This window comes from Anopheles marshallii, chromosome 2 (genome assembly GCF_943734725.1).
Source record: "Anopheles marshallii chromosome 2, idAnoMarsDA_429_01, whole genome shotgun sequence".
Classification (NCBI taxonomy): domain Eukaryota; kingdom Metazoa; phylum Arthropoda; class Insecta; order Diptera; family Culicidae; genus Anopheles; species Anopheles marshallii.
Genome location: NC_071326.1, coordinates 45,011,094 through 45,038,171, shown reverse-complemented (window position 1 = coordinate 45,038,171; position 27,078 = coordinate 45,011,094). Strand labels below are relative to the sequence as shown.

Below are 27,078 nucleotides of genomic sequence, written 5' to 3'. Positions count from 1 at the left end.
CCCAAGAAATAAAGGTGTGTAAAAAGGATCACATGAAAATGTTACTGCAACGCAGCACCCGTGGGAGTGGTGTGTTAGAGATAGGATTAAAACAGATTACTGAATGATAAGTAATGCAAAGTATTAAAAGGGTCAGTCGTAATGTCACTTAAGTGTTGTCACGCAGCTTCTTTGAAAATCACGTTAAATTTATGCAAGATACAGATTTTAGGTCTTAAGAGGTCAAACGAAATAATGTAAGAGTATAATACTAGCGTTGGTTTCGTCAAGCAGTTAAGATGGGATTGGTTGAAATACTACAGTTCACTAGTGTACTAGACGAGCGGCGATTTGATGAATGTGTATTTGATAGCGGGGCCTGTCACACACGACAAGATAGGTCCTGGTAATTTCGCATCCAGACCGTTTCCTCGCAGCAAGCCCTGACTATCAGGCTGCGTGATAAAACGAGTCTAGTAAGCCAGATATTGCAGGCATGGCCTAATAAGCCCTTTCGCCTAGAACAATAAGAAGAAGAATAAAACAATAATAAGAATAATAAAGAATAAGCGAAGAATAAATAAATAACAAAGAATGTTTACGCAATTATCAGTTATTACATACATATTTTGTTGCAAATGTAGCAATTTGTGATATAAGCATCACTTTTAAAATTTGTGTAATATGTGTTGAATGCTATCAGTCGCTCACAACAAATATCTTGGACCTGGAAGGAAAAAGTCACTTAAAATCGAAAAATAAATCCTTTTGAATCTTCAGTTTTTTTGGGGGTCTGAAATGAAAAGTTTATTCGGAGTAAAAAAATTAAAATAAAATATGATTCTTGAAACATTTGTAATTTGCCACTAAGCGATTTTCAATAATTACATTCCAAACCGTTTAGGTGACTAAGTAATGCTCTATGCTCCTCTTTTCTGTGCGATGATAATACTTTGAAATTATGAGCAATGCATGGAGGCGCATGGTACTTCAGTGACGAATAACGCGACCATTTTTTTCTTTGAATATTTTAATTTCTCCCCAAGGTTACAGATGTACACGAAGTTTGATTTGCACGTCTTGTAAATCAGATTCCTTGGGCCTTCTTTTGAATTTTTAATTATTACTAGGCTTTTGAATTGTTTTGATCCATTCGAAGTGCTAATTACGCTTCACATGTCATTTTACAGTGTAAGAAAAAACCATTCGTTTCGGGAACATCAAATTACCTGCCTCGAAACATTCGTTGCAATTCGTCGTTTTAATCGTTTTTTTTTTGTTTCCGTGCTTTTTTTATCTACTTTCCGTTGCGTTTAGTTTGGTTGTGTTTTTGGTTTTTTGTCCTGCTCAGATTGATCACCATTTTCTTGCTTCGCTTCAAGCCACCATTAATTACCATTAGATCAGGCGCAGAAGCTTGCCCTCCCCAAAGAATGGATGCCCTCGGGGAGAAGCATCCTTAGCGTACTGACGATTAGATTTGTGTCGCCAATGCTACATTTCCCATCTGTGTCCATGGCAGGTGTTTGGTCTTTGGCACGCATTCATCTGTGCCTAGCCACCTTTTCGGTTACCTTGGAATCAGAACAAGAGCGGAAGTTCTTAAATTCTGTTTCAGTTTTTCGCAAGAAGCCGGCTCGGGCACCTGGGCAAGAATGCCGCCCAGCTATATTAAATCACGAAAAACACGCTCCTTCCGTTTTGCGTGCAACCGAAAACAGGTCCTCGCCCGCCTCTGTACCAAATACTGCCATCGTTCATTCTTCTTAATTGGATTATGGTTGTGAGCTGTTCCGACAAAACCTCCGGTAACCTCCCACCCAGATCCTGGTTGGTGAACCAGCGTTATGGTTGTTTTTCTTGTCGTATTGTTTTTATTTTTTTCCCTCATGCTTGAACGATTAAAGACGAAGCAGGGGCAACTTTTTTCAGGTGTGGTGTAAAAGGAATACACAAAGTGGAAAGGGAAAGAAGTTTTTGCTGCTGCTTTTTCAAGCAGCTTTCGGCATAACAACACGCGTTTTAGCTAAAACGAAAGTACGCCACGCCAGGTAAATCCACACTGAAGGAAACGTAAATGAATGTAAGGACCAGTACGAAACGGTTTTCTTACATCGAAATGAAAAGAAAAAGATGCACATTCGTACTGTAATTCTTGGAAGCAGCAGAACACCTCTTCACGGGGTAGCGAATGGTAGGGACGCGAAGTAATGGAGGCCTTCCGGCGCTCGGTGGCACAATCAACCTGACAAATGTTGATTATGTTTTAAATATTAGAACGAGCGTCAGGGTGGCTTGAGGCATAATGGCTTTCCGAGCGCGTACGAACGAACCACCAATGTTTGGATCTGCGAAGCAGCGTAGTTGCTTTTCGAATCCACCCGGCAATGATACGAAGTGACGGTTTTGTAAATCAACTGAATTCGTGATTTTTTTCTTTTAAACGTGCACGATGAGGCGAAACATTTTCGTTACGCAGCAATGTGAAAGCAAAAGATTTGGTTGGTTTTCCGTCATTCCGTGTTTCTGTGTGCCGTTCAGAGTGCGTAGTCCACGGTTGAGCAACGTGTCGTGTGCTTGGTGAATTAATTAACATTTAAATATTTATAATTAAAAACTTCAAGCCTAGTGAAAGTAATGGCAGTGACATTGAGATGTTGGGATTTCGTTTATCTGAAACATATAATTAGATTGCTGTACGAAATGGCAACATTATCCTGCAGTGGTAAACATTTGTTAACAATTTCTAATTTCAGGAGGATTTAAATAGAAACCTTAGACGAATAATTCAGCCCCATGCTGACAATAATACTCTTGATGCGTGTTTTAGAAATATTTATTTTTTTGTTGGTTTTGTCATCAGTTCGAATAATAATGGATGAACATTGTCGTTAATGTTAAGTTATTGTAACTCAAAAACAATTGTGTCTTTCTTGCATTTTCAGTTACTCTTTTTCTATTCCTCCGTTTTGCTTAACGACCTTCCAGGGGTTGTGAGCCTTGCCATTTAATGGCTTCCTAGATTTATGGACAGATAGGTAGTTCAACTACCGATGGTATTTGGTTGAGGCGCTTGTCTTCACACGTCAGGAACAGTCCAAAATCCCATCCGTACCAAACGATGGATTTTAATGTAGGTATTAAATGATAGTTAAAAAATGCCAAAAGGTTGTTGTGCCGGTAGAGAAGATACAGACGAGAAGTTTTCGTAGTAGCCATTATACGAAAGGTATTAGTATGAATAGACAGTCAAGTTAAATTTGAACTTCGTTTGAACACTATAGGTACCAAAACAGTATCCTCCTTTAAAAAAAATACCGTGAATAAGGTTGTAATTTGAACATACTGCTCTTAAACAAAAGGTTTTACGAGCCTTTATCGATCATCCTGAAGTTTTTATTTCTTTACATCTCGTAATGTATTCCATTCAGGAGCCATTGAAACCTCAAAAGCTGATTGAAGCATTAGCTACGGATATCAAAATCCCCTCTGGAACCGATCCCAACCATCTTAAGCAAGTGCAAATGATGTCGCTGTGATTCCGTGGACAGTGACATCGCAAACAGTAGACACCGACAAAGCAGCACCGACCGGTACACGCGACTCTGGGCCATGTTGATTACATCTTATTACTTTCCGCGATAGCCATCGGGCTCTGGCGGTGTTACTGTGGACACTGATAGCACCATAATGGAAGGGCACGGATCTACCTTCACAAAGCATGGCCAACGCAAATCATGTTAAGAAATTCCTTGGTTGGGTGTGCCACGGTCAGGTATGGGACAGTGCGCACCTGAGCATCCTGTAGTCATATGATCCGCAAGCAAGAACGGTGCAAAACTACGCGTTCTATGAAATATGTTGGTGTGATCAACCTTTCTAGAAAGAAAGCAAAAAAAAAACGGTTATTTTTTCATTCTGGAGATACAACGCTATTCATATCCTACCGCTGCCATTTTGAAGGCGATAGCCACAGACAGTGGCTTATCGGTGTTGCTGTTAAGCTTGTCCGCGAGCAAGAGATAATAACGTTTAGGGTATGGGTACGAGCAACCGAGCCGGTCTTTCCACCGGCAGAACTAATGGAGCCCGGTAATGCTGCGTTTGTGATTTACATTTTGATTAACCACCGCTAAGCGTGTTGCAGCTGGTGAGGTCAAATGCAACAATGTGACACGACATCGTCTACCATTTTTAGTTTTCACGGCTGGAAAATGGTAGGATTATGGCCGACTGGCAAAGGTTGCTGTCTGCTTTAGCTTTAGGGTAACTTAATTTGATGTTGTCCCGCCTTTATGCTGCTGGTTGGCTGAAGTTGATAAAGTAAGTTTGTTTACCAGCTATGGCTAATGGAAACTACGTCATTCTTCGAGTGGTTTTAATGCGTGGTGATGTTTGAATGCCATTTTCTGTCGCACTATAGAAAAGAGGTTTGAATAAATCATGTGATAAAATTATGGTGTGGTAAAATTGAACCATCATTTAAAAATTACACTTCCACTTAAGCTAAAGCTATTTTTTTATTTCTTTTTCCAGATCGAAGCTGCTGAATGTCACCTAGCGAAGGAAGTGATCGTGCAAAGTAACAGAAAGCTTGTTTATGCAAAATGATGAATTGAAAGTAAACGACCCACGTTTGTTGTTTCCGCACGAAAAGAAATAATGTTCGGGTGAAACGAGCTATAGTAAAACGCAGTGCGTGCCATTTTTAGATAGTGCGCCTCCTCCTAGAACAGCACTTGTCACCTTTCTACAGTCCACGTTTTCCATTAACCTTCTCCTCGCCCACAATCCTTATCACACTCGTTCCGTTTCGAATCCCGTAGTGTTTCCGGCTGATCTCTTCGATCGGTGCGCGTGTGGCTTTGTTTTGCGTTTCGTGTGGTGCCGTGTGGTCTAGGAAGCAAAAGCCAGCGTTTATGAGCGCGCCAAGTGTTCACGATCTCGTAAACAACTGCCCATCGCTATTCCGCCGCAAACGGTGTTGCTGCTGTCAGCGCTTCGACCCGACCGCAGCCACCAGCAGCTAGGACCTGCGACGCGCACATAATGGCGGCACTATCACCGTCGCAAGGACGCCAACGATCATGTATCTCCTCTATTGTGAGTCACCGAAGGTCACACCAACCTGCCAACAGTCCTTATCCGGCCGTCCCACCGCCGGGTCCGCACACGAGCGGTGGTAGGAATATGGCTTCCCGGTGGATCTATGTTGCACTGGTAGCACTGGTTGCAATCACACTGCACGGAGTTGACGCGTCACCGAACGCAACCATCGCTAATGGAAGCGTTAATGGGCGGGTTTCGGAACGGCATAGTTACAACGTTAGCAGCGATGATCTAATTACGCCGTATGAGATCAACGCCGGTTTGCTGGAGTACGCGGCCGGACCGCTGCCGTTGGCGGCGATAGATGCAGCGAAACCGAAGCGAGACAATGCACGGCCGGCCGCTATCTACATGAACGAATTTGCTGTGTATATTCCACGGGGTGTTGACGTTGCCGACTCCATCGCACACAAGTACGGCTTCAGCAATATGGGACAGGTAGGTCGGCGGTGCACTTAATGCCCATTTAGAATTTGGTTTTTGCAGGTCGGCAAGAGGGTCAAGCGAAATGACTGACAATGACCGCGAGGCGGAAAATGATCATGCGACAATGATGCGGATGTGACAAAATTACAACACCATTAGACACCCATTATTGGCAGCATTTAGCAACCGTGGGGGTGAAATGGGAATGCATTTTGCTGCATAGTTGATTTGAGGGTGGTACCCTCCCCAACTCCCACGCTGCTCCTCATTTTCGGCCCATCGTCAAGAGTTGCAAGTGCTGCTATATGAGGCCATTTTATACGTTAGTTTATGTGGCAACGATTTGTCAATCCGCTACTCATTGGTATCACGTCCGCAACGGGCATGTCTCGGATAGGCGGGTCGATAGGCAAATGAATATTAAAATGTATAATCATAAACCGTTTAGAGAGGGCTAATCGTTTAATAGGATTTTGATTGAGCGAGCGAACATTTCGCCCGAGGGCTCGTCCGTTCGTCGTACTTTCGGCGTAAAAGAGTCAAAAATAAAGCGAACAAATAAAAGACTACAACTTCCAGGCACGGGCGATGGCAGCTTTAAGGCTTTTTTTGGTATGTTCTTTCATTTGGGATGCGTTCCCCAACGATAAATCGATGTTCGTAAAGTAAATGCCCTTCTGGTCGTACGCGCCGATGGGCCCGGACCGATGGTTTGTTGATAAATTGACGCTGATTTATCATTTATTCAGGCACAGTCTGACGTGGATATTTGGGCGTTTTTGGTTGAAGTGGAATATGAAATGGGCCAAAAGCTGCTACACGGTATGCATGAAATTTTGACATAATCTAGAACGCTTTCGGGTCATACAACGAGATGGTCGCTGTTACTTTTTTCTGTTTTACAATTTAAAGCACAACAAAGCTTGTTGCAAATGTAAACCCGTGTACAAATTATTCGCCCTGTCGATAATCTGTTCGACCAGGACACGTTTGAGCTATTATTAAAAGGTTCTGGTTTGGCTTTATGTGTCCTTCGTGCATTATTTTATATGCGAGGTGTACCAAGGTTGCTTCGTCCTGAAGAATCGCCGTGCGACCGTTTCAATACTCTCTGGAAAATAAAACATGTTAAAGCGTACTTCTGTTTCGTTCGCTCAAACAAACCCGCCAACCACTTAGCCAACCGTCTTTGGTAAGTGCTGAGTGTCGGTTTGTTTATCCGACATCGTGGAAGCCTTTCGGACACGTCACGTGTAGGCTCTGTTTGTACAAAACCATTCTTGGCACGTACTTCCATTTGTCAGCATCGTTCAACGCCTTCACATTTTTCTAGCAGTGGAGATTATTTGTATGTGTTGATAGACATTTTCGTGGGTTTCAAAATGGTTTTCGTTTACCAAAATGAAAACCGTTTTCGTCTCAGTGTTCTAATGCAACGTCAAGAATAAGGAAACAATATTCTATTTGAAGTTAGCTCTTTTTCGGTTCTGGTTTCGAATCATAGTAAAAATCAATTGGGTTTGCCTGATAGAGATATCGAAATATATAACGACCGAGTTGGAAAGCTGTACTGTGTAATGAATAAATGGGATCGTATATTTTTTTAAACATGATCCTCATTAAGTAAACATTCAGTGGAACACGTTTTGTGGTTCGGTGACGCCACAAGTAGATTGGGTTTTTGGTTGGTAAGTCAACCAGCCAATTAAGGACGGCGTTGGTGGCGAACGAAAATTTGCATAATTTTTGCATCTTTAATCCACTGTGATCAAACAGAGCGAGCTTTCCTTTAATTAGTGACAAATTACTATTACCACAGGTTCTTGTTCTCACTCTGCCAGAGATTAGATGAAACAGGCGGCGTCGTTATCATAAACGGCTTCTCTACGCGTTGTCTTGTCGTATATTCCCAGAAGAAAACCTATAGGGAATAAAAATTAGCTAACCGTATTAAAAAACGGCATTACTAATTTAAAGTTCATTCAAGTAAGAAAAGAACTGTGATCAAATATTTTGGGGTTTTCGGCGTTTGAAGCTAGCGTCCTGGCTATACTGGCTATAGAATCCCTTTTATTCTGTGGAAAGGCGAGTAAGATGAAAGTGGAACAAATCAACATAAAAATCTCACGATGATGAAATAAAATCCATCTCCATTCAATCGAATGTCCTTTTGTTCCAAGGCTCCAAGGTTTCCAAAGTTTCACCCTTTCCACTGTCATGAATGTTGAATCGAACGGCATTGAATCTCATTTGAATGCAAAATCGATTGACTGCTAATTACGGCGTCCTTAAAAGAAAAGCATGAGAAGGGATCATCGGATTGGATGGAAGTCAATGTTGGAGAAATCTTCGATTTGGTTAACGAAATTTTGCATTGGACAGAGAAAAACAAACAAACAAGGAGACACTGGCGTAAACGCTAGACGGAAAAAGTTCAATCCTACGCGCGTGTTTCTTCGTAACCCAGGATCCTTCAGTCCGAACAGTTGAATTGAAATTCTGAAAACAGCAGTGTCTGGTAGTATTCTCACGCTTGCACCTAACCAAGGAAAGACCTTCTAACAATGCGATAAAGGATGAGACCTGTTCTGTGTTAACATCTCCGCAAGCATGTTTGTCGCCGAGACAATGGATGATGATGGCGGAAAAACTTGTGCCATACCAATTAAACTGTTTTCGGAAAAGCCAAACCAAACCACCCGTCCCCGGTTACTTTCTGCGGAGGGAATGCGTGGTTGATGCGCATTGCTTTCAGTGCCACTTGATGGTGCCCTTTCCGGATTCAACCAAAGTCAGAGATTGACACTGGAAAATGGCAACAGCACTCGAGCGAAGCATATTCCACTACTTGAGACTGTTCGTTTGGTGAAGAACTTCTGCATTGTGCTTGGGGAGTGTAAGGTTTTATAGCAGGAAAAATAGTTGGCCTCCGTTTGTTTTGCTGGTGGGGTGTTGCTTGGAAGGAAATAGTTGAAACACATTTCAATTCGCATGCTAATGCAGAACTTTGACTGTTCTGATAAGCAGCTTCCTCAGTAATACAATTCGACGAGGAAACTCTTCTATTTATTTGCTGTGTCAATTATCAATGAGTAAAAATTATTAGAACTCTTTACTTCTGGAACTGGATAATCTGGAACTGAAAATTTACCAAAAATTAATAACCGGTAATTTTGTTTTTAGTGACCGGTTTTTTTTTTGTTTCGATATCCGGTGTCGGTGTTCATGACAAGCCTGAAATACTTTAAAGGGTGTAAGTACGGAAGAAAGAATGATCACTTTCCGACCGGCTGGAATCGGTAAAAGTGAAGTGTAAACTCGACCAAAGGCTACATGTTATTCAAAAGTCCTTCAGAACGTTAAATATTCATTTCATTCTTACCTTCTGCAGCTTCAAGCTATTATTTATGTTTATTAACCCATTTTATAAAACGCCCTTCACATAATCTTTTCATAAACTCTCCCAATTATCGACCTCCCGATGGGTCGCCACAAACCAGGCGCCGTGCACGAGAAAAGGGTTGTAAAAATCAAACTTAACCCTCATCCGCAGGGAAACACATCGCACCCGGTCCAGCGATCGGTAGGAACATGTTTAAGTGCCACATCTAAACATGTTTAACGGTGCAATACAGGTCATAAGTAAATTCATCACACCAGCACCAAGGTTCGCTACCACATTTCCCGGCGAGTGCTCGGAGCTTCGTGCATAAATGGCGCCATTACCGTTTAACCCTTACGAACCCACTAAAAGTGCCATCCCTTGCCGGGTTCGATAGCGACAACGACACAACTATGAGCACCATTGCCATCATAACTAAAAAAAACCTCATGCCTTACAGGTTTTGGTAGACGGCGGGGACCTTGGTGCTTCCGGTGTGAAAAATCCACCGTAACAGAAGCTATGCTCCGATGCCACTTTGGCGGTGGTGTATAGATACGTGCTGCTTCTTTTTCAACACGCACACACACACACCCTTGTACATCCGGAATAACGAGTGTCTTGGCGTTCGTTCGCAGCAAAACTGCGCCACTTCCGGTGGGCGCCAGCGATGAGCGAATATGTTTGGCAAAGTTACGTGACTGGAGCGGCATATAAAAACAGGCAAATAAATTTATTCAAATTAGACTCACTTTTCGGCGCATGGTCCCACACGTCCTTTTCTCCGATGGATAGGTAGGGTGTGTGATATAAGTTGAAAATTACTCGATCATATGCCCGGGGATCTCGGAGAACTGCTTATGTTTGGTATGCGAGATAGGATTTTATTCTGGCATTCCGTATCTGCTGGGGAACGTGAAGCAGAACCCGACATGAAATTAGCACCCTTTAGCTTCTCAAACAAGATCATATGGCGTTTTCATTGACTTTTTGACTTCTTTATCCCTATCTCTAGCAGACGTTTGGGTTACATTCGTTGAACGTTTCGTCAACATTTCGGCAAAACTTTTCTCTTGCCGTTGAACGGCAAAGCGAAGCCCGGCCTTGGCTGTTCTATAAACACGTACAAAACTAAACGGATCGACACATACACCAGGCAGTTGGATACGTTCCAGGGTTAATGTTTATTTCAAGCTTGGAACAGCTCGTACACGTTCACTTTCTATCACATTTCTCTACGGTGCCGTTCTGGGAAGGTGACTGTATGACAGCAGACGCACCTACTACGAAAGACGAAACCATAGTAAAAGCAACAGCAAACAATATTATACGCCAATTTAAAATGCATAAAGACACACATAAAGACATCTTTATGGCGTGTTTCCTTTACACTCGACCATCCCATCTTTTAGACAACTCACCAATAGCAGAGTTCCTCACCATTCCGCCATCCATATCACGGAGGGTGGAGAAAAGGTGCTTTTGAGGTAAATTCCCCTCACAAGTGCGTACTTTAATATAACCACAAAGAGAACGTGTGTGGCCGTGTCGATGATAGAGTAAAGTAGTTAGCATAGAAGAGAAAACAAAACAAAAATACGATAGTGAAATTCCTAATGAAATACAAACAAAGCACACATGCGCGGTTACAGCGTCAGATGAAAGCATTTCAATGTTGGCACATTTTTTGCTGATTTTGTCCCTACAAAAATGCACCTACGGAAACATGTGGCAACTAGTTCGTGTTGGATTTCCCCAAAAGGATTTGTAGTTAGCGTTGTGGAAAATCTCATTTGCACCCTGTTCCTAGTATATGCCGTGAGTTTTCCCATGCTTTCGTTTCTTTTACTGTATATCGATCGGGTTGCTTCGGATGGCATGAGTGTAGTGCAAAAGACGAGGATTATTTCGTTTCCTGTGTGTGTGTGTGTTCGTTTCAATTTTGTAAGCATATGCTTCAGACGGGTTAAAGAATTCATTAAAAAATAGTAAGAACCATTTATCTTTTTTATCGTCGGTTTCTACATTCAATCTGTAAGGGGTTTTGCCGAGATTGAAAATGTAGCTGTGCGGTTGCTAAATGCGTTTTTTCTTGCCGAAAAAATGGATCTGTTACAGCTGCACAACATGCAGTTTTGTTTTATTGTTTAACAGAAATAAAAACGTACATTGTACAGTATGCTTCCCGCTTGACTTCAGGGATAATTAAAGGTCAGAAAGTTTCCTCCAATGGACATCAAATAAATGCTATCCAACATGTACAGTGCTAAAGTCGCAACACGGCAAGTTCGATTATGCGCAATTAACCATTTCGTCATGCTCAATCGTAATGGTGTTGCAGTCGATTCCGTTTTTTTGAATATGAAAGAGATTGCCTTCATTCGTACATATCCAAGCATTAACGGCCCACTGTCACAGGTTTGTGCTTAAACTCACCCGTGTGGGTAGCTCATCTTCACTCGGTCAACTTTGTTATCCAAAGCATCTAAAATTCATTTCCACCCTCTCCCTAATGGATAAGGCTTTTCTTGCCGCTGAAGACACTTCAAGACACTCCCTTATGTGTCACATCATTTGCCATAACTCCTTTGTCCTGTACGGTGCAGGCTTATAATGATTTTCGATAGTTTCTACGAAACTGCACCGTCGGCTTTGTGGATGGTGGTTATTTGCATAACTGTGTGGCTTTGTGTGTGCGATGTGAGTATGTCGTACAACTTTTTCGGTGTACAATGTCTTGATGACGGCAAACCAATACGGTGATCTGTTCTTCCTGTTTCCACGTGGCTAGGGATTAATAAGTAATCGTAAAAGTTGTGCATAGTGTGAGCTGACGCTCTAGCCCTAAGACATTGTTAGCTCGTGGTGATTATTTATGTATTTTTGGTAAAGACAATGCAACGCCTGAAGTTTATCAAGATAGAGAAACATGGAACTGAATTAGACTAGAATTGAAAGTAATGATCTAAATATGGTTCACAATTTTATGCAGGAAGTGTATATAATGAATTCATCGTACATATATTATAGATTTAGTACTCAATGCATGCGTATTGAAGCGGGATAGCTGAAAGTAGTTATATGATAGAGAATTTATTGGTTTCGTTGAACGATGTTTTCGATATCTTTTAATAATTACGAATATGCATTCGATTTTGGTATACATAAACACTATCCATATATTGTTCTATTGGGATCAGTTACATTGTCACCCTCAGGCTTTGAACAATACACATGCAGGGGGTGCCGACCACATACATACACTAAACTACGTAGCGAAAAATTGATAGAAGCAAGATGGAAATTCGTTTGCACTCCAGCGTGTCGTAATGGCGCATAAAACGGACACGGTCATCAATCAATCGCTTTATGGCCGATAATGGCTTAGAGCTGGCGTTCGCCTGGAAGCCAGTGTCAAACGCTCAGGGAACAGAACTGCTGATGTGGGCTGGAAACAACGAAAAGGATATTGGTGGCCCCGATGGTAAACGCCGCAAGCGTATTCTGATCCTCTTAAGCTAGCAAGTAGTATGGTGGGAAAAAGTCCTGAAATTGTGGCACGTAGTGTACGATGACTACAGGTCCTACGACATAGGCAGGGTGTAGCATCATGTCAGGCGAAGTAATGAAACATATTGTCATCGGTGGACTTACTTCTCCATCGAGTGTCTAGAGTAGCCGTTGGTTACCGAAGACAGCTATACCGTGGAACAATCTTCTGAAACCCTACGTGTCCTCGAGACCGCCCCTGGGGACGTCCTTTCCTTGGTATAAAAAGTGTTCTGTGTGTAACTGTATGACGTACGTTGATTCTAATCAGCCTCATTGGACTGGACACTAGCCGTGCGATGTTGGTGCAAGGACTTGCCGACATAAAACAAAGTAATTGTATTTTCAGTTGATGTCGTTTTTTTTTGCGAATACCTTATCGCTAGAAGTCTCTTCTTACTTACCCGAAAGGTTTCGCGTTTTTTCGGTTTTGCTTCGTCAGCCTTCCAAATGGATTGATGGTAAGCATGTTCTTCGATCTTTCGATGTACAAAAAAAAACCAAGCCTACACTCACACGAAACCATAAAAAAGTAAGCACAAAACCCAAATTCATCCATCCGTTGTTATTGCTTCCGTGTTCTAGCGTGTATTGGGTGGAACTAAACACACACTCATTCCCTCGCGCGAAATGAAGAATAATGCCCGATTTAGCTACAGCTGGAACGGAACCTGCGTCTAGGTTCGCTACAGTGGTGCACGGAATGGGAAGTTATGATCGATACATGGCACAAAATTAATAGTCTAGGACTACACCGTCATCATCACCCTGGGATAACCAAACCCGGTGCAGTGTTGCTTACCAACACACTTTTCGGTCTAGGTCACCAAAGTTCGTTTCGTGGGTGGTGGGCTCTTGCACTGCTTTTGGAGATGACGGTGCTTTTCCTGTTTTGCGAAAATTCACGCTTCACACCCTTTTGCCATATTCTGGCAAACCATAACTTTGAGCGGACAATAATGCTCGCGGCAAAGTTGGCCATAGATTAAGCGAGTCTCGTCCATCCGTTCTGCTGGTGATACCGACATCCTGTCTCCGTTCCTGCTTCAAGCTCAGCATCCTTTTCTTTCTGTCCTGTAGATCAGTGCTTAACTTTTAAGCAACGATCGGGTCATAAGCTTCGTGATCCGAGTTCGTGATTTTTTGTTTCAGATTGTATTCGTGATTTTTTGCACACCTTCTGGAACCACCACTAGTTTGCTCTTTCTTATGCCGCGAGAATTATAGCGTGCTCTTGTATAAGCAAAGGCACCGCTTTTTCTGAGCATCCGTATTTTTTGGCAACCGTTTCGTTTTGGGGTCGATTTTCTTATGTCGAGCTTTTGTGCAGTCGCTACTCCCGCTCTGTTGGAGCTCGCGAAGCGATGGAGTTTCCAATCTAATCTGATGGTGTTGTATATTATCATAGTATATTTGCTTTATGTGATAGGAATACTTTGTTTGAAGAGAACGGCCACTGCCATCGCGGTGAAGAAAGCAATCGAGGAAAATGAACAAATCCAGTAAAGCAACAAAAAAAGAAGAAGGATGACGTTTAAGATGCCGCCCCGAGCCAAGTATCGCCGAACGTTCGTTAGCCGCGTTTGCGTTTACAAAAAGTTAGCAGAGGCAAACTGCTGCCAAACGATCAGCGGTTTCGGTTTACTATACAGCTCGAGAGAAGCTTGCATATGTATTCGGTGGTGTAATTATCTGGAGCAATATTTTCGATGAGTTTATATCGAAGCGGCAACCAGTAGGGCCCGCAGCAGCTGGGTACGAAGATAATTCAGGAGTATAATGATATTCATAGGATTATGTGTTTTTGATGAGTTTCGCTCGTTTCGAAGGCTGAAGAGAAAGTTAACCGATATTGTTGAGTTATTTATAGATAGTCTGTACGCTGGAAGTATACGCAAAAAGAACAAAAGGAGTAAGAGTTTTTGTTTTCACCACTATGTTGTATTTTCGTGAACTGCTTGGTGTATTTTTTTCTATTTGCATTAAGCATTGATCGCTGTTATTCAGTATTTGGTTTTATTTTGTGTTGCTTGTGTTAAAATATGTGTATGTACATAATCTGTCATAATGATGTGCCGTTTCATGTTGTATATTGCTTAAATTCTAGAGATCTATTCATAGTCAATAGGTATAGGGAAGAATGAAACGAAAAAATATTTTTACAAAGTACATTTGTATTAAATACACTGAAAAGCTATTTCAGTTAATATTTTTCATGGAAAAAACAGCTAATACATGTTAGAAGTTATAATTCAATTCAGTTCTACGAATGCCGTGTAGTGATATTAAAGCATGTAGAGCTCAAATCAATTCATTTCTGTCATTGAATCTCGTTCCAATTGCATAGACACGCGATACAAATCATATTTTGCTTTACCTGGTACCATTGAAGACTGAAAAAATCTCAAAATAATCATATCCAGGCTGCATGAAAAAAAACACTTCTCAGAAGCTGCTTCGTTACAAGACGGATTTTACTGTGAATGCCATGATGGTTCGCTGCTTGTACACTGTATATGATCATGCTATTTACGTGTTCGGTCGGCTTTCGTGCAGCAGCACTCAATGACACAGCATCCATGCAAAGAGAAGAACTAGCATAGCGACTCAACAACTACAATAACAACAAGCACAAAAAAACCTCTCACAAACCGCCTGGAGTCATGCAAAAGCGGTAGGAAATTCTTCAATCACCGTGCATGGTGCCTCCTTCAAACCGGGGTTGCCTTCCGTTTGCGGTTTGCCCCACCCTGATGGGTAAAATTTGTTTTTGATTGATAAGTGATGTTTGAGCTGCACGATACACAGCAGCCGGCAAAAGTGTTTCTTTTTCATCAACCACACCTAGCAACACAGTGATCCATAAACGGTTAAAACGGTACGCTGAGTTCTAGCCGTATCCACCATCGCTTTGACTTCATTGTAGCCTTCCTCTTGGTGACGAATCGCTTTCAAAGCTGTGCTGGAACGCTTCAAGGCTTTTCCTTCGAGAAGCAGCACAAAACATCATGTCATGACATTTTGATTTTCGTATCGTATGTTCGGTTGAATATTCTCTTGCTGGAAAAGCTGCGGAAAAGGTGGGTTTTGGACGATATGTAGTGATCGAATGTAGAATGAAAAAAAAGTTGGCAAACAAATCATAATCCTATAAAGCTTGTACACCATGTACACATGATTTCCTCTGCTTGGTGATACGTCAACTTATTTGTGAGTGTGTGTCGTCTTTATCGCTGTAACGATTTTTTTTCATTCGTGTTTTACACACGCTACTGTAATGCTTGGCATCGTTTGTTAACAAAAATTGATGTTTTTTTGTATCCTTTAATGATAATCGATTTTCCTTAGTTAAAAGCAAACATAGAAATAACGCCAATGATCTAACAAAATAATTATTTTCAGTTTAAGTTTTTTTTATGCTGATTATAAAACTCTTAAATTTATGTGGTTTAAAATAGTAGGCAAACTTGAATGTTACTTTTTTTATTTGAATGGATCAGCCAGGCCGTATTGCTTATATCTGACAGTAGCCTAAATTAATGTACAATCCATATTCTTTTGAAGACGTTTCCTTCTCCAAACAGTGAAAGAACACCTTGTCCCGGAAACAATAATTTTATTTGAAAAAGAAATTTAATCGTTCTCTGTTGTTGAATTTTATTTTAATTTTTCACTCTAAGCGAGAAACCATTTTTCGCTAAACTTTAAGTAACGATGAGGTACTTTATTGAACTTGACGCTTTGAAAAAAAAATAACCAAGCTTAAATTGTTGACTAAAATTTGATTTTCATATGCTTTTTTCGAAGTCGAAGAACGCTATCATAAAAAAGAAACAATTTTCCCATCAGGGACTACTTCCCGCAGCAATACACACTTGAGAAAATCATCCCATCAGGCCTGATATGTGCTATTAGCAGTGAAGGATAGCACTGGTTCACTGGCTGGTGAAAATCTTGCAAGCACAAAATCAATCTCACCCGTCACATCAATAACCGATATGGAGCTTCCTATTCAGAGCTAGTGCAGCTTCTCAAGAAAGGGAAGTTGAGGCAGTAAGCATACCTTGACTGATGTGAAGAAAAATGAACATTCCCATGTGATGTACGAAAGCAAACATTTTTGAGTAAAGTTCCGTACGGTTTCCGTGCGCCGCTGAGTGATACATGCCCCGTGACTCGACAAACAAAAGCTGTGTGCATACGGTTTGCAAACGAACGAAACCATCAAGAGGTGCAGGAAAGATCTAGAAACAAAAAATAAGGGAAATAAATCGCAAGCAGATGTCAGGTGTCGAACGGATTGAATGATGTCATGAGTGATACTGGGATTGAAAACACATATACCCGAGCAAGGAATGGTATGGAACCGCTTTCCTCTTGGGTGTTTTTTCCGGTAATGGAGTGTAGGTTCATAGGTGCCAATGTTGCAGATTGTTGCAATCCATTCCGATCTGTAGCTGCCGCAGCAGCAGAGATGAACTGGTAGTCGCAATGAAGAGTCCCCATTGACTTGTTTTAGCTCGAGATGCTTAGTGATTGATGGTTGAAGCACCAGAGAAAAGTGTAGCTGTCTTATGCAATGTACTGGATGTGTCTGTTGAGAATTTCGAGATGCTTTTTGTTTTTGCATTGCACTAGATATGGGATGTACGAGCTGGAAATACAGTCATGAATAAGCATTGAAATGAAATTCTTGATAAATTGATAAATATGAAGAAAACCATCTCAATACAGTTATTTAGGTTGTTAGTTTTTTTTTACATTTCAGAGGTTATACATTGGTGTTCCAAACCCTTAGTCTGATTATGCTATTGGTGACTGGTATTTATATGAATGTTATTGTGTAACTGACGATAAAGGTAAATTAATTTTTTATCTCATTTATTACTTTATTGTTTTTCTATCTAAAAACAATTATGCAAAACATGCAAACTATTTGAAAAATTTGCATCATGTTGGTGTGTTATTTTTAGCATTTTTATGATTGTTAATTATCAAAATATGTTTAAAAAACATTGCTCGGTTTCAAAAATCTATTTTTTCTTTTCTTTGCTTCAAAATGCGAATGTGTACATCCAACCGTGACGCACTGCTGATCTGTTGTTCATTAGTGTCTGTACTTTTCTTAACTCCGATAACCGTTCGTTACGTTTCGCTCTTTGTCAACGCAGGCGACATCGCTGCCGGTAAACACTGGTGCGTAATCGAAAACTGATGACCATTTTCATCACAATCATCTTTCATTTTGCGCACTCCGTCGTTCGTTAGGCATTTTTCCGCATTTGAAGAAACGCTGCATGAATAGCAGGAGGAAACAAGATAGACAAACCCGATACACCCAAAAGTCTTAAAGACACATCTGTCTTCCGGTCGTAGAGACCAACCGTTGTGTTCTGTTTTCGTTTATTTTTCGTTCGCACTGTCAGCCTCCAAGAAAGAGGTCATCGACGGATTTATGCGTTGTTCAGCGCTTGCACGGCAAACGCTAGCGCACGAGAAGCGAGAAGAGAAACGAAGAGAACGAAGAGAAGAGCAATCGAAATCCAGCCCCGAATGGCGCCGGTTTTTGGTGTCTGGGCGATTGATGGCCGCCAGGATACGACGCAAACAAGAGGCGGAACGGAAGATCGGCACATGTTTATTAATGATCCGGTATCGAGAACAGCAGCCAGCCACGCTCTGTTCATCGTTACGGATGGGAAAATGCATGGCAGGTTTTTGGGGGATGGAGATAAAGAAATGTAGCGTTTCCTTCTCAGAGTATTGTCTCCGAACGGAGCATGGTGTACCGAGCGTAGTGCGTGGACGAAACATTGTTCGTAGTTTGTGATGGTCAGGATAAGATTTCGTCTGCACTGTCGCAAATCGTTTGACAGGATGTAGAATGTCGCCTCCTAGGATCGTAATAATCAGGCCTCTTCCATCGGTCGTTAGCAAAGGACCAGCTGGTTCCAGCGTATCGTCCTTATCGATGTCAGGCATGGTTGCTGATGAGCGCTACCGATGATTGCAGGTTTGAAAAGGCCATGTCGTCAAAGAAATGATGAGTCGTTGTAAGGTTGTTGGCTGAATTTTGTTATCTACCGCAAACTTGCTGTGAGTTAATGTCAAAATGAAGGGAAACCCCCCTTAAGCGACTTTGAAAAATGCACACCGAAAGTGTAAGGTTTAAACCGGTTCGATACACGGATATTGTATCGGTTCGAAATATCAGTGAACTGCCGTAACTCTCTGTGGGTCAAAAACATTGCGGATCAAGGACAACTGCTGAATTTTAAACTCGTGATAGTTCAGGGCCAATTGATCAATTCGTTTCACAGATTAACCGTATACCGGTATAAATTGAGACAATAGAAAGCAACTCCTGCCGACACATGTTTTATTCAAACACAAACAAAAATATACAACTCCTCCTTATCTCCATACAAATGATACCTTTTTGGTGGCACCGTTTTCGTTTCTTGCGTAATGACGCATTAATTATCTTAACAGCCAGAGACCGAAAGAGACAAAAGGAAATGAAGAAAGAAAACAAAATAAAAATGTCTACCAACTAAAAAGTAACTCGTTTGGTGAGTCAGTAATCTTGGGCAACAAGTTCACCCGTTAAAGCAGGCACTAGAGTATCTCCAGTTGGCGAATGACGCTGATACTGCCATAAACTCGGGACACGTATGAATGGTCAAATAGCTTACGAACTTGTGGGTAGCGTCAACAAGCTGTGTTGACCGTTTGCTAGCTTTGGATTATTAATCATCGGGACCGAACTGCTCTGATGGTTGCTACCTAATGGTTGTAGCGAAAGTGTCCTACCTGGCTTTTTTGATTTCGGTGATTTTCTTTTGTGGTTGTTCATCGTATTCTGATCTGATACGAAAGATAAACAATTTGACGTCATACTTCATCACGTGATGGGTGTTGCTCATGTCACATCGTTGGTTAGTTGTATCACATTAGTGATCTTTTTCAAGAATGTTTTTCGTTCTTTTTGTTTTTTTTATAACTCTAACATTTTTCATGTTTTACTTCCAACGAGGCTCGTTTATTACATAAGCCTGATAAGTGTCGATGAAGTTGTAACAGTGTGTGTTTAAATGTTTATGAAGTAACTGTGCAAGTTTGATCATCTTAGCACAGATTCTTAACTTTTTTTTCTAAATATAGTTTATTTTACATCAAGAATCCTGCAGCATTAAATAAACCCTTGTCATTTCGTATAATCATTGAATATATTATCTACACCATATGTTCTACACTGCGGTAGAAATAAAGATTATTTCGTCGCTTCTTCTTCAAATCAGCTTTTGGTGTATGCAGATGGTGTTTTTTGTAGTGCACCAATATTTTTCTAGACGATTATAGTGCAGTAATTAATTTTCTCTTTGATGTGATAATATATCAGAATAATTACTTCGATATATTTTTCATTTATAGTATATTAATATACGATATCCCTATAAAGCAGCTCGTCCAAATAATGAGACAGGCAAATAAATTAACTTGATAAATGTACCCTTCGTCAAGTAATTTATCACTGGATTAAGGGTAGCGGATGGAATATGGTCCATTTCTGAACGAAAACAAAAAAGTAACTGCTTATCCGGTGATGATGACATTATCAAATTTACACATTATGAACCCGGGCAAACTTATAATCCTCGGACCACTCGGATCTCTCTCGACCATCGGTGAGTCATTCGCCCCAATACACCGTTCGTTTGCTCGGTGTATTGAGGCCTTTTTAGGGAGGAACCAATAAATCAATTAAAAAGTCATCACCCCAATCAGGATCGTTTGACACTGTAGGCTGCGAGAAGTCAGTGTCGGTAAAAAAAAGGTTGATGTCTGCCTTCTTTTTTTCATTTCCTTCTTTACTCACCAAACGGATTTCCTAATCCGCTTGGCGTTCTTTAAATCCTTCCAAAGTCGACGACAATCTGGCGATTGGAAGTCAGTCAAACTTTCAACGCCAATTCGTCGAGTTCGTGAAGGTTTGGGATGGGATGTGAACTCAAGAAAATGTGCTCCGTCCATCCTGAACTGATCCGAACTGATTCAGTCTGCTGGCAACAGTGAAAGTAAAAAGTCAACTTTCGCTCTTACAAACACACTCACTCGTATATATATACGCACGCTGTCTCGATTTCTCGTGAACGTGACGAAAAACTTTTCTACCGGCCCCTGCCGGATTCTTGTTACGGTTTCTTGTCGCTGCTGTTAACCCTCCCTGAGGGCTAGATTTCTTCGGCGGGCGATGAAATACTTTGCGCGGTGTCGGAAAAGGGACGCCGATCGACCTTAACCATCTTTCAATCTAATAAAACATGATTAATAATTCAATCAAAAGATCTTATCAAACTTTTACAGCTCCTGTCTTTCTTCGCACTGATGGACTTGGTGTGAGCGGAAGGAACTTTTCTCTTTGGGTTTTGGCAGTGCAGAAGGAGTAGAGGGATTGGCTTAAGAAATTAATTGCGGCGTATTGGCGAAATTCATTCATGATGCCTTTGCCCGAGTGCGGCTCTACTTTTAACGTATTGGCCCCGAACAAAGTATGTCACTTCAATCACGTCGCCTAGAGGAAAAGGCATCATTTCGATCGTACGACGTACACTAGTCTGCTGATTACTGCAGTGATATTTCTTTTGAGCAAGCAGGGAAACTTTCTTTTGGAACGCAAGTACCATAAGCCACGATAGAACGTCGGATCTGTTGGACCTCAACCATTATAAGAAGTTGTGCAACATCCTATTAGTGTGTTCTGATTACTTTGACCTGGAGGCTGACCAATGGAATTGGCCGACGTTGGCTAGAAATGTTCGTTGCGCATAAAAAGGTTGATCCTGTTTTACAACTACTACGAGAGGGCAGAGTACAAGATGGTCTACTATTTGCTTCATAAAACACCTTGTCGACATCATTGGCACCGGAGGGTGTTAGAGTTAAACCACCGTTTTCTTGTTTTTAGCCCTGACATGATAGCAACTTTGAAAAGTATGTTTTTGGTTCGTTTCCCCGGTTCAGTCTACCCTCCTATTTTAAGTGTAATGTTGATCACTTGCCTTTCTGTGGCCTTTTTTGTTCTTGTATTACGTGCATAGCATCGTTGGTAAATCCTCTATTGAAAATCATTCATTTCTTAAACTAATTTTAATTTGAAGTGGAAGAAGTGAATAAAAATACATGTAATTGCAAATCCGGTAAAATAATGTCTTTTCTAAACAATACATAAGCATAGAAAACCTTGAATTTGTCAATCATTGAGCTCTCAATCAAATTGTGGCTATCAATTTGTCTGGAATACATACTTGCCTGCTGAGTTCCGCAAACTGATGATTCTATCAATTCATACTCGAATTTTAAGAATTATGCCATCGTGTGGTTATCGCATTATAAAAATGTGTAGCTTCTTTGCTCCTTAAATAGCGTTGAAGTAAGTTGTGTTAAAATGAATTTATTAGTCTTTTTTTAATTTGAATCTTTTTTGTTCTTGGTTTATAGGCGTTTTTTTCAGAAACAGAAAAATGCATACTCTCCAATTATATTACTGTTACCACACCCACGCTGTCTTGTGACAAAATGAAACAAGAGCTATGGCTCTTTGCACAAAAGGGACGAATAAAATCAAAGACCAAAACACGATATGATGTGCGCCCTTATGAGCCATCCTCGAGTTGTACCTTATCTTCTCTCGATACGTTTACACTCGTCACTTTCCCCGTGCTTGTTAGCCGTTTTTATGGAACTTAAAAAAATGGCACAAGGAGGAACAAGCGGAAGCCATCTTTGCGTAAGAAAAATCTTTTCCCTCGGGTGCAGGAAAATTTTCTACCAGCAGCTGGTACGGCTGTTGCCTGTGCAAAGTTGGATCTTCGTGTGTGCGTGAGTGTTCGCCATAAGGCTATACTGTTGAGCTACCACTGACATGGGTTTGGATGGGCAAAGTTTCTACCAGTTGTACGACGGCGGTAGGAGTGTATGAAAAGTCTTTTATGACAGTTCATTATTATCCTTCGAGTTATTCTTGCCATTACAACGGCGATATCCGATCCTCGTGGCTTAGTTCACCGACGTAGGTCGACTCCATTGAGATGAGAGAGTTTACCTTTTCTTTGGTGTGTCGTTGTTTTCTTTTCCCTCCAGTTTACTCCAAGGATTGTGTCGTTGGTGTTTCTCACCCAGTGTTCTCCGATTTTTTCCGTTTGCCGAAGGTTCGTTGAGTTCGGTTTCGAATGTTTGTGAAACCGTAACTAACGACCGCCGTCGTAGATTATTCTTTCGCGCCACAAACCGGGTCACAAGGGTGTCTGTCTAGGTACTCCGCTCATTCTCCCACCATTACTTCCCGCAACGGTCACGAACATGTCATTATTTTCCCGTTTCACTTCCGTCCTTCGTTCACGCTACCCTCTGCAATCCCTGTTGACCGTAGCTATGCTCTCATCCGCAAGCGGGTGTTGGAAGGTTTGCATCACTTTATTTTCCTCCCGAGGTTCCGGTGTCGCGTGGAATAGGGAGCTCTGACATCTTCCTGCTGCATAGTAGTCAACGAAGATCTTTGTGCCGTTGTTTTTTTTTTCTTTGCTACACGTTGCTGCTGTGTCTATTTCCTTTCCTTTGGCGCGATTTTTGGCCATAGTATTGTTAGATTCGACCCCGGAAGCTTTTAAAGTGTCCATGTGAAATAATATGGTCTTTCCAACAAATATGTGTTATGTGCAGTGTTGACAAAATTTCTTCTTTATTTGTTGATAAGCTAGTCAGGACAGTTTCATTAAAGTTTTATGTTTCAGTATAGACACTGAATTGCAATAAAAGATTTGTGTTTTAGCCCTGCTTATAATGTGCGTTTATCCGTTTTATTTCATCTTATGTCTTATGTACTTAATACGAATTCATTGGTAAACGATGTACCGATTCTGTTAAACTTTAGTTTTTTGTGTTTGAAAAGCAATACAAAATATAATAATACAAAAATGTATAAATAATTGAAAATCACTACGAATAGTTTACAATCGTAATTTCGAAAAGACGTTCGTGACGAACTGATACAGTTCGGAAACATTTTCAGAATTTTTGTGTCAATGGTTGCGCCTCCATATGAAATGTCTAAAAACTCGATCGGAATGTGTGGCCCGCAGCTGGTATAAGCAATACTGTGATTTATAGGTACACTCATCTCGCATAAAACACATACTTATTGTTAATACTACGTAATTGTTTTGATTGCATTTTATCGTTTCAATCTGGTTATTTTATTTCAATATGTAAACATTGCGATTGGATAATGGTCATCGCTGTAGTACATCGCAAATACATAACTGTAAGATAAGTAGAAATAATGTTTCAATATTTTAAAAATGTTAACTACTTTGTACTCTATCGCACATCGTTTTTATATTTTTACGTAACTTGAATCATTTGGAAACATTACCAGTATCTTCCTCATTTTTAATGGCTGCTATACGATTAGCAGATAGCTTTGAATCATACAGTTAAATGTTTTAGTCTGCAGATCCATTATCATGGCACTCGTTCATGCTCGGACGTTGATGTGCTGCTGGTAATAGAACAAAAAAAATCCATTTGAAAGCCTTGCAATATTTCATGAGATTAAAATGTGCTCGCGGCAATCAACGAAACCATTTGCTGCTAGCTGTTAAAATGCGTAGTATGTATATTTTTATCTATTTATCAACGAAAAATGCACACACACAAATTCACCGACCAAACAGAATCCGGTCACCGATGTCACTTTCAGAATATTTATTCGCCGAAGTGAAAGACATCTCGACACCATACGCGATGCGAGCAAACATAGTGTCAAAGAGTCAGGCTCATCACGCTTGATCATGTCTGTTTGTGGCAAAGGTGTCAACAATTTTCCATTTGTGGATTTTTTTCCCCCGTTAAACCTTTTCCTATTTATCGCTTGCGTTACCTTTTACAAAAGGCTGTCACTGTTTGGTTTTCAGTTCTTTATGCACATGTTTTAAGCACAAGCTGGGAAGTAGTCACTTGACCTTAAACAATGCTAGCTTCCCTGGTGGCATGTATGAACTGCGTAAGTTGCACATTATGGAATTAATTTTTGTTTGTGCCATTCATGGCTGCCGTAGAATCCTAGGTATTACAGACTGTTGTGATGTGGGTGGGTGTTACCATCAACGTATTCAAAAGGGTCGAATGAGTTGAGAATTCTTTGATCTTGGGGTGAATCATGAAACAAAGCCCATAAATTAATTAGTCAGGGTATGTTTGCAAAGCAGATGCGATTTATTTTATCACGCCCGGATGGATAGTAACATGTACATGGGAAAATGTGATGCTTCATAAATTCTATTGATTGCATTGTTATCTACCGCATGCATGTTACAATGTTGGTATGCACTAGTTTTGGTATGCTCTTTTCATTTGAAATATAATTCAGCTTTTACTGATATAAATCCGATTTGATTGGTTGAAATTCAAAGGATAACTTTTAAGCGAAATGCAAAGATAATCACTGATCAAAATCCAATACAATAGTGAGATGACTTCATGCAACTCATCACGAATATCCTTACTGCATATTTTATTGACCCTTTTAAACAAAAAAATAAATTAAAAATGGTTTTTATCATTTATTCTAAATATTATGTAAGCTAAAGAAATTTTAGACTTTAAGCTCATTGGTTCTGTTTTGGTAGAATTCCCTTCATGTTTTGTTGAATATTATTCGTCTAAGTGTGCGATTGCTGTTAAAGAATGTAAAGTTCTCTTCATATAAACACGGTTAATTAGAAAAAAACCGTAAGCTTTTAGTTGGTACTACAGTGTAGAATTCCATAACACCGCAGAGCTACGTCAATGGTTGATGATTGCATAGAACAGTCCATCCGGATTGGCACTAAAACTTTATGAATCCTCACCCGTTGGCATTGTAGCTTGATACTATCCTCATTAAATTTGTTACCCTTGGCTCCCTTGCACATGCAGCAAAGTGGTGCACAAGTAACGGCAGCTGAACAAACAGACCTTACTGTCGTTTTCCGGAAACCGCACTAGTTGCAAAGTTTCTGTTGTTTGTGCTAAATAATTAAACCGAATGTCATTAAGCTGCATCCGCTCGGTTAGTCTATGGTATGGTGACTTATTTACTGTTGGTTTTATAGAAAACTGCGTACAGCTGGGATCATGCTATCGACTGCTTCCACAGTAAAGTAGCGTGGATATTATAACTATTACATGAAAAGAGCGCTATGCAATCGTGAATGACACTTAATTGTATAAAACCATATTCAGTATTGTCCTTTTCTGTATGATTTGAATATGATTGCTCTTGCTTGTAGCGATTTACCATAAGAAACATTGTTTTCGATTCACTCGTGCTTCGATGTGACTCTCGTCTCACATTTAGCAACCGAGCAACTGTCAATCGCAATCGTATTGACTTCAACAAAACACCCGTGAATGTTTATTTGACAGAGCTTCGACTTCAGTTGACATTGGCCATACGGTGGTTAGTTTGCTTCGTTTCACCACGAAGGATGAGGCGTCTCCATATCCTCACAAATGACAAGGCGTCTCCACCACAGATCGTCATGAAAGTTATTTCTGGCGTTTTTCCATTCGACCGTGAAACTTTCGTGCCATGAATTCTTAGAATGATTTTTTTAAGTCTACTGTGGATTTAACGTGATGCTTCCGCTTCTGTACCACATGAGTAACTTTTGTGCCAGTCACCGAACAGAAATGATCCGTTACCAATTTATTTATAGCGCACATTTCGTGATATCCTTTTGACTGTGCGAGTGTTTAAGAGTGTGCGTGTTTTTAAAGAATGAATAAATAAACTGATAAATCACTGATTCGATGCGATGATGAAATGTTTCAATTCAGTTCGGGTCAAATACTTTGTGCGATTTTTGAAATAATGATTTATTTTTATTTTGCGTACGTATCTTTTTTCAATTGCGATTGGATGCTCAAAGCAAATCTAAAGAATTTCTGGAATATTTCATTAATGTCAGTAGTTTGTTTAATTTGAATTCGATTCAATTGTGATTTCATTATTTTTTATTTCGATTTAATAGGACATATGACTTTGCGTTATGGTTTAAGATGAGATTTTATTCTTGGCTTACCTTAATAGTCTAATCGTTCGTTTACCAGTTCATCACGACAATTGTCACTTTATTTCGCTGTCTAACTTTATCCGTTCAAACTGGTTAATTTTACCATCTCCCTTCTTTGTCCTCAACTACCCCAAGAAGTTGTATTTTAACTCACTGTAAGGAAATGTCCCGGTGGTCCGTGGTGTCCGTGGTACCAAACATATCACAAAGGAAATGTCTTGTTTTGTTTTCTGCTATTCGCTTTATTATTTATATCTTCATTTGCTGAAATGAGCTATTCATTGAACCGTTTCATAGCCCCTCAGTAGATGCTAGTTTCCTTTCCTGTTCCGCTCCAATGTTTTTGTTTCCTTCAGACACCACCACTTGGCTTTTTCCCCGCTGCTTGAGTGTTAATGTGCACGCTAGCAAAAAGGGAACATAGCTGTGTTATGCAACCTATATTACGTTCAAGGGTGGAATCGTGGGAACCGTAAACCCGCATCCTTTGGTTCCGGGATTGTAGCACCGAACGGG

The 27,078-nt window shown here is 40.6% G+C and overlaps 1 protein-coding gene across 1 annotated transcript in view; it reads left to right on the top strand.

Annotated features, from left to right (window-relative positions):
- The first annotated feature begins 5,028 nt into the window (after window positions 1-5,028).
- LOC128706823 (furin-like protease 2) overlaps window positions 5,029-27,078 on the top strand; it is a 94,101-nt gene continuing 72,051 nt past the window's right edge. Inside the window, exon 1 of the mRNA XM_053801764.1 lies at window positions 5,029-5,526. Coding sequence (XP_053657739.1) covers window positions 5,029-5,526 — 498 coding nt within the window. The remainder of the gene's footprint in view (window positions 5,527-27,078) is intronic.